Source organism: Opisthocomus hoazin, chromosome 3 (genome assembly GCF_030867145.1).
Source record: "Opisthocomus hoazin isolate bOpiHoa1 chromosome 3, bOpiHoa1.hap1, whole genome shotgun sequence".
In the NCBI taxonomy this organism is placed as follows: Eukaryota; Metazoa; Chordata; class Aves; order Opisthocomiformes; family Opisthocomidae; genus Opisthocomus; species Opisthocomus hoazin.
Window position 1 is genome coordinate 94,780,076 of NC_134416.1, and position 8,807 is coordinate 94,788,882.

General features: G+C 45.9%; 1 protein-coding gene across 1 annotated transcript in view; it reads left to right on the forward strand.

Moving 5' to 3' along the window:
* The window catches only part of ANKRD33B (ankyrin repeat domain 33B), a 51,101-nt gene extending 42,601 nt beyond the window's left edge, over positions 1-8,500 (forward strand). Inside the window, exon 4 of the mRNA XM_075415316.1 lies at positions 6,515-8,500. Coding sequence (XP_075271431.1) covers positions 6,515-7,365 — 851 coding nt within the window. The 3' untranslated portion in view covers positions 7,366-8,500. The remainder of the gene's footprint in view (positions 1-6,514) is intronic.
* The last annotated feature ends 307 nt before the right edge of the window (positions 8,501-8,807 follow it).

An 8,807-nucleotide genomic window follows, 5' to 3' on the forward strand; every position in this document is an offset into this window, starting at 1 on the left:
GTGCGTGATGGTGGTGGGACCATAGCCAGACCTCCACCTCTCCCTACAACCATGGCAGGTCCCAGGGCAGGAAGTGGAGAGCTTTGGAGTCTCTGGCTCCTGTCAGGAGTGTTGGATGTAAGGTTCATATCCTACAGCGGACACTGGTGAGAAATTTGGCAGCATAGGGAATAACCTCTCTTTGTAACCCCTCTGCAGATCTGAGTTGGATCTCCAGGTTCACAGGCAACAGGGCACCAGCAGGTCTGCATCTGCTGCAAGGAGGGAGTCATGGCACAGGGAGTGAGCAGGTCCATCTCTGTCGACCTGCACACCTGAGAACGGGAAATAATGTTTCTTGGTGTTGGCTCTTGACTGCGGTTGAATTTCCAGCCGTATGCATTGCAAGGTGAAGGCATCCTGGAGAGCAGACTTGGAAGGGCAAGGGGCATTGGGGCAACAGCCTCTACAGGAGCGGTCCCAGTGTACAGAACCTCATAGCCACAATGTTGTATGTTTTTATTATATAAAGTAATTGGTATAGAAATTATTAGCTAATAATTAAATAGCTAGCATTTATATATTCTCGTATTACAGTTGCAGATGTTTGACACAAATTAAATATTGTGGAAATGATAACAGACTGCATGAATACTGGTACTGTCTAGACTAAGAATCCTACAGGCCTATTTCATTGAGAGAGATCTTGAACAAGTTTATTTCAGTCATTTTGCTCTCATGAAAGTCTTAACACCTCATAATCTGAATATTTTAAGTCACAGGCATTTATCAAGCATAGTGATATTGCTTTCATTCATTTTCATAATACCGAATTTCTAGATGTTGATATGACTCTGTAATGTTTGGATGATGTGGTAATTAGCGTGTTACTTTCTGCAAGGTTCTGTAGCCTCTGGTAGTGGAATCAAAGCTTTTGAATCAGTTCGTTCATTTTGGAGTTAAATATTTATGAAATAAAATTATAAAATGACTGTCAGAGCTAGTGTACTTCTAGGCACAGACACTCTTTCTGGACTAACAAATACTTCGTGCAGATGCTAGTTCAGAATTTTCCAGTGCCCATTATAAGTTATCATGTAAAATGAAACTTCAATCCCAAGACCTTACGACTTGTCAAATTGACCTGACAGTATCATGGCTTTCACTTACTACCGCTGGAAATCTGGTGGAAGCTTGCTCTTTCTGTTCTGGTCACTAGAAGCTATTTCACAACATCTCCATCTCTGTAGATAACTCAGTCCTTGTTACTCCTTGTACAAAAAGTATCTATAGTAAAGTTCACTGTGTGGTTGCTGCCTCTGGCATCTGAATAGCTACCTTCTTGTTTTCGTGATTCATAAGAAAACAAAATACTGGGGAGAACAAACTTTTAGCCAGCCAGAAAATGGCTTTGTTAGCCTCCATATCAAGTTTACCTGCAGAACGTTGTAGCAGCCTGTTTGTGCATCGGAGGTAGTGAGGATACCAAAGATCATCCATTGCCTAAAGAGCTGTAGAGTTAATATACTCTGAGTTTCTAAATTGCCATTTATATTCATGTTTTGGTGAGTGTTTTGCAGGTCCTCACATTTTCAGCTCCAAGTAGGGGTCACAAAGGAAGTATATTAAATTACCTGCACCTATTTTAATACCTGATTATTTTTTAGCACTGTGCAGTCTGGTGAAACGGAGGGAGGGAGGGAGCTGCTCATGCAGAATGGATTTAGAATTAGTTTGGGGCTTAGGGGATACTGAGTGGCTGCTGACAATAAAGTGCTAGTTTGCTGAAGAAGGTGAAAGAAATAGTTATTAAAAGATTAGGTCAACAAGTCAATTTCACAAATAAACCAGCAAAATTCTATGTTAAAACTTAAGCACGCATGGAAATGTGGGGGGAAAACACCCATAATCAGCTGTGGGTCTACTTGCACAGCTACAAAGCAGGTATGTGTCTTTAGAAAAGAGTTACAGCCAGGAGGATTTTAAATCCAGTACCTGTTCAGTGATTTGGGTAAGACCTCTGTTGCTGGGCACCTACTTATGGCAATGCAGGAGGTCCGTAAAGGAAAATAACTCACCTTCCTGGCCGCCTAAGCATGGCTTTAACACAGTCAGATGGGGAAGAGGTAACGGCAATGTGTGACAGATGGCTGGAGCTGGGTTGTTGAAGTGACTGCTCTTTCTGAAATTTGAGTTCCTGGAGGGTGGCCAAGGTCAATCACTACAAGATTAAGGCGGTCTGAGACACTTGGCCGTAATGTTTGCTCTTTCAAAGTTTGTCTCTGGAAATGTGAATTTGCTACCCGTGAGTGCACAGCGAGTAAGGGGCGAACCCCGTCGCTCATCGACAGTTTGTCACGGGCTGCTGCGCTGCCAGGGCCGCGCTGCTGCCAGCGTTCAGCAAGCAAGCCAGCCCAAGCAGGAGCACAGAAATGCTGGTTGTAATTCACGTGTCAAGCCCTGCGGTAATCTGCAGTGTAAACTCAGTGCTGCTTTAGTAAAGTCATCGGAGTGGCTGTGGATCTGGAGACTGGGCTTTAAATACGGCGCATAGAACAGGTCGGTAACAGATGCCTGAGCTCTTTCACTCCCCGTCTTTAAAGTCAGGATGTCAGTTTTGCATCCCAAGGGACATTAAACCTTCTTAATCAGGTAGGGTATTGATATCCTAAAGGGGCATGTGTATTCAAACTACTTGTGCTGAAAATCATCTTCAGGGCAACTTTCATAGGAAAATCAAGGCAAGTGACAAATGCAGTTTTTCTAAAAGAAAACTTGTGGGCTGTATTTATACTGAAATGACAATTAGTGCAATAAGACTACTATCACACTTAAAAAAGGGACATGACTATTCACGTCTCTTTCAGATGAGGCATTCTCCTGAATGACAAGTTTGTTCAGAAACGTCTCCTGATTTGTGCAGAAAATCAATACCACTATAGTAAATCACTACTTAGAAGAGATTTTGTGATACAAGGCACAAAGTCAGCATCGATTTCTGTTGAAAGATCAGGATTTCAATAGTCTGTAGCGCTGTTTACGGAGATAACGCTTCCGAAACACCTGGGATGCATCTGTCAGGGAGCAGCAGGGGTGGGCTTCTCCTCGAGCAGAGGTGAGCCCGGGGTGACAGCAAGGCACACAGAGGCACTAACCTTATTGACTAAGGTGCTTCTAGAAGGAACGGAGCAGGGCTGGTGATGATATCCAGGATCAGGCGTACTGCAGGGATCACCGGGCAGGTCCGTGGTGACCAGGCAAGTTCATAGAGACAAGGTAGGTCTGAGGTCAAAACAAGAAATGAAGTCTGTGGATCAGGGTCCAAATCAGTGAGGGATGTGGCTGGGCACAGGCATAGCTCAGGCAAGGACTGGAGCTGAGCGTCCGAGCTCAAATGCAGCCCCCAAGCAAAGGTGGGAACCCGCAGTGAGCACTTGCTCACACAGCTCTTCTTGCACAGCTCTGATCCGAGGTCTCACAGCTGCACCGTGTCAGAGCTGGCATGTCTTTTTCTTGAAGATAACAGTAAGCAGCTGTCTATACCTCTTGCTTGTTTGCAAGCAAAGCGTGCTCTTCATGAAAATTTATGTTTGGAGACAATTCCTTTAGCTGCTGTTCTTCCTGTGGTAAATCCTTGCCTGTTACATGTACAACAAGGAAACAACTTCCACGTAATCTGCCATCTTCCCAGTCAGCTCCAGTGGGAGGGAGCGCAGACCCTGGTGAGTGTTCAGAGGGGACAGGACAAGAGGCTAGCCTGAGGTGGGAGAGGTTCAGAGGTAGGGAGCCTGGGTAGGATGGTTCAAAAATGGGCTAGTGGAGCAGGAGAACATGTCTTTGTTCCTCCCCTCACTGGTTTGTCTGTAGCTTCTGCAGTCGTGAACTTCATCAAACCGTGCTGCCTGTGAGATCTCGCGATGCTTTCTTCAGTCCACAACTAATGAACTCTTTGATTTCATTAAATCTTCCCCCTCTTTGCCTCCTCTCTGCCTTCCAGTCTGCACCCCATGCTTGGCTCCCTGCAATGAACCTGTGCTTTCTCTCTGAGTGGTCCTTTCTGCAAATTTCACTTTAATTACACTTAAACTGAGATCAGCTCTTTTGCTTAGAGGGTCTTCATCCACATTCACTCTTGGTCTGTGTCTCTAGCATCCTCCTTTTTGGGATTTTTTCAGACTCTTAGGAATCAGATGGTACTTAATAGGGTTTAAACTGAGCTTTTGGTCACTTTCCCCATGTTCTCCTTTTCCTCTGTTTTTCTGTAATGACAAAACATCCTTTGTGGTGAAGGTTACACTGGACCCGTTGCAAACTGGTTCCTGGCTAGCATTCCTTATATCTAGTCCCCCTTATGCTAGTCTGAAATGCTGTCACCAAGGTAATCCACCCCAAAGCCCATAATTTATCATGATGTTTCTCTGCCCTTTTCCTCGTGTCTCAGTCTCTGGACATCTCCCTCTTCCAAAGCAATGGGACAGAATGTCTTTTCTTTTGTGACAAGATCTGTGTAGGTCATTTTTGTGTTGGCTGTTTGAAAATGGTGCTTCAACTGATAGAGAAGCCCTTCAAGAAGTCAAATGTTGTAGCCCGTTCATATCCCAGCTTGAAACTCCTTCAAGAAACCCAGAAATTATCTACAAGGCCAGTGATACGTGTGAACCACAACTCAATGTTACAGAGCTCAGTTACGTTTAAAGCAGCTGGGCCAAGTGTCCATGCCTGTCCCAGGGAACATGCTGCAGATCTGCTGAACAAAGCCTATGTTCTGGAGCCTGCAAAGCTCCCTCTGAGATCAGTCAAAGTTTAAAGGTGGAGTATAAACCAAAGCATTTGCAGCTTAAGAACGTGACTGCCTGAAACCAGAGAGTATTCACTCATTGTCCTATCGATTTCATTCATTCACCCAGACCCCCATATACTTTAAAACATCAAGATGAGTGTGCCCAGGCGGTGTGTCCAGGATCACTTGGGTGCGATGCAGAGGATATGGTGCTGGCTGTCAAGTCCTTGACATGTCTCTGAGATTCTTTTTTGATTAGCAACACTGAGCTAGTTTTCGGACACATCTTTACCCTTTAGCATTCACCAGCTGTAACCTGTTGGGCATTTGTGACCAGGTCTCACTGATTTCAGCTTCCAAAACCATTTGTTGCTGCTCGTCGTTCTGCAGAGATTCTTCCAAAGGTGCCCTCTGAGCTTCCGCTGTCCTTTACAGAGCTCTTCGGTGTGAGCAGAACTAGGCACACACCATCCTCACTGACAAATGCCCGCACTCCCACCCAAATACCAGAACTGAGGGGACTTCCCTGAAGCTTTCTGGCTGCCAGGGAATGTGGCAGCACTGGATACAGTACTACAGAAGTTGTGAAGGATAAAGCAGAGTAGACTAGGATGCTTGCTCATCCTGTTACTCTTGTGTCCTCTCTTCAGGCAGCCAGGTGCCCTGCAGGAGAAGAATGTAGCCCTGCTTGCAAGCAAAAGAGTGAAGAACAGGGGCGGAAACCCGTGTGAGGGGGCTTATAGGAACATGGAGACATCAGAAGGAAGGCAAAGCTGGAAAAGAATGCAGAAATATATGAGAAGAAAGAATAGTGATGGGGACACATGTCAGAATTGGATGGATAAAGATCATAAATTGAGAATGGGGGAAGGACAGGCTGAAAGATAATAACCACTAGAAATCATTTCCTTCCAGGACCAAACACTGTACTTCAGATGTCTAAGCCTCTACTGACTAGCATGCATCCCAGTCACCTCTTACAGCTGGTCCACTTGGCGATATTAGCGTACTTTTGCTAACAATAACTTTGTTTCCTCAGGGGTGGTGATCTAAGGTAGATGAGATCAGCTGTTCTGGGCTCAGATTGAAGGTCCATCTCGCCCATTATACACTCTTTGACATGTATGGGAACTTTCCTTACATTTGATCACCGTTGTCACCGTCCTCTTAACTCTCTAATTCTACACTGTCCTTTCAGAGATAAAAGAACCTGAATTGTACACATGGTGTTTTCTCTATTTTTTCCTCTTTTTTTCCTGTTTTTTCTTGTATTTTGTTTGCTATTTTGGGCCATAGTGAGCACTGAGTTGATATTTTCATGGAACTTGTGATCATTAGCCTAAGATCTCTCTTCTGAGTGGCAGCGTTCAGTTCAAAGCCCATTATTCTGTACAGGAAGGATTTTTGTGTACAGAATTGTTTCTTTCCGTATTTGTCACTCTTTTCTTATGAGCCTGAGTGAATGGATTTTAAAACAGCAGGCAACATTCAATGCAGTTGAAATTCATTGCATCATTCTTTGCATTGCTTTAAGAGAATTTAATTTATACAGCCTAAATTTCATTTATTATTTTCTAAATAAATCAAGAGTTTAGAAAGTCAGGAACCCTGATCTCTCCTTATTGCATGTTCATTTTTACACAAATATAGTGTGTTGTAGTTCTTGCAGAGATCTGGCTGATTCATCTCTGATCATAGCAATAAAAGTGTGGGCAGATTCATTAAGTAACACTAACTGTTTTTCTTTTCTTTGAGGGGCCAACGTTCACGCGACTGACCCAAGCCGTGGACTGACTCCATGGGAATGGGCTTGTTACACAGGAAGATCAGAATCTGCCTTCATCATGCAAAAGCTGATGGACAGGCCATGCCCGGAGCAGTTTTGTGAGCAATATAAACCAGAATGGCCAAAAATGAAGGAACTTCTTGCCAAGGCTGCAGAGCCAAAAAGCTGTTTGCAGAGGATTTCCGAGTGTGTGAGGGCAGCTGTCTCATTCCGGTCTTTCTACGGCCCAGAAGAAGACGGGGTCCTCAATCACATGGTGAAGGTGACGACAAGCTTGAGCAGTCCTTTCGTCGCCCTGTCATGCCGGACAGTGTGCCCGGGCAGCCCACCTTCTGTGGGGAAGCGCCGGCTGGCTGTGCAAGAGATCCTTAGGAAGCAGCGAGCCGAGGAGATCCGATCCCAGGACAAAGACCACTTCAGCAGCTACGAGAAGCTATTCCAGAACTCCAGAGTCACGCTGATCCCCAAGAAGAGGGACCGGCGGGCCAGCCTGCAGCCCGCCAGCCTTGCGGTCTCCCAGGTGAGCACCGTAGCCAGCAGGAAGGCAAGCCTCTTGCCGCTCCACCTGCTCCGGCGGAGCAGCGTCAGGCCGGGGTTTGTCATCCCCAAAGTCCGCATCTGCAAGGCTCCCCCGCCCACCTTCCAGCCAGAAAAGGCGAGGAGGAGGAGCAGTGCAAAGGACGATCCCTACTTACAGATTCCCAAATGGAGATACAAGGAGCTGAAAGAGGAGCGGAAGAAGGCAGAGGAACAGGAGAAGAGAAGAGCAGCGGAGGCTCAAAAACAGAGGCAGGTGTCTCCTGCCCGGTGCAGGACCTGATTTAAAGGCAGTTGCTTGGAAGGTTTTAGAGCCGTTAGTCTTGTTATCTGAGGAAGGTAACAGGCTGCATGCCTTCGTGCGTGCCCACTGCTCGCGGAGCTGGAATACTGAATAATGGCCTTTACAGTGCAGGAACAGGGCAAGGGCTGGGCCACGGTGTGTCTGGTGGCAGAGCGGGAGGGCGTCTGGAGGTGGAAGACTTGCTCAGTTTACCTAGCTGCTGTTGACGGGAAGCGTGGAGTGGTGCAGTCCTTCTGCGGTTTCCTTTTTTCCCAGTTCCCGGTGAATGACTGAGATCAAACAGCTTGAAAAACAACATGCGTGCGAAAGGATCGTATTTCGTGGTTGTTCATTTTGTAATGGACAAAATTAAGGAGCTGTGCTTTTGACACTAGACATTCCTCCCTCTCCTTGCTTAGGTAGACGTATTGCAAGGTTTTATAGTGATAATGAAAAGTTTAAAATATACCGCAGTGTTGGTGGACAGTGAAAATCCAGGTCTGCAGTTGTTTTGAATATACTAAGCACTTTATTTTAATTTCGGTAATCAAAGTTTAAGACAGGATAGGTATTAAGCTGTATGGCTCTATACAGTCTGTATGGATGCAGTTCTTAATGCTGTTGTTTGTTCTGTTGAATACAAGAAGGGCTGCCTGTGAAATACTTCTGTAGTTGAGGTATTCACATCCTCTGCAGGTACAAATCAGGAGCAGGGACTGATTTCGTTGGAGCAACAGAGAAGCTGAGCTGATTTTTGAATGCCGCCGTCACCCAAGATTTGCTTCCCCCATGGTGTTTCCCCTGTATCCGCTGTCTGTTGTCTCCTCTTTAGTCTCAGGGAATTTTTATGTCATTGTGTTTAACTGTGAAAAGAGGGCGATGGTGAGTCACAGGTGGGCTTTGTTTTAGGTTGATATTTAAGCTCCTGTTACAAAACCCCACCGGGTTTATTGGGAGCGTTTCCATATTATAGCCAGGACAGGAAAATTATGCACCTTCAAGAAGTTCAGGCAATTTTCCCAGGTATCAAGTCCAGCCATACGCTATGAACATCCGGTCAGAGATGCAGTATCAGGCAGCTCGGCCGCCAACGTTTGGAAACCGTGGCCAGATGTCATTGTGAGCTTTGGCGGTGCCCGGAGAGGGCAGTACCTTACCCCTCTGTCTCTGCACTGGGAGAAAACCTTCCCTGGCACAGGAGTGCATCGCAAAGTGGCCATTCACGCAGGTTGCTGCAGGTTCTTGTGGTCCACGTGAAGGCTTCTTTTGATTTTACCAGCAGTCAGTCTGAACGGTGTGCCAAACCCTGGCAAATTCCAAGAAGGGCAGGCTGTAAACCTGCTGCTTGCTGAAGAAAGACCGGATTCAGAGAAGCAGTGGTCAAACGTAAACAGCAAGTCATAGAGCACACGCTCAGGCTGTGTTTTTGCTCAGGCTTTGGT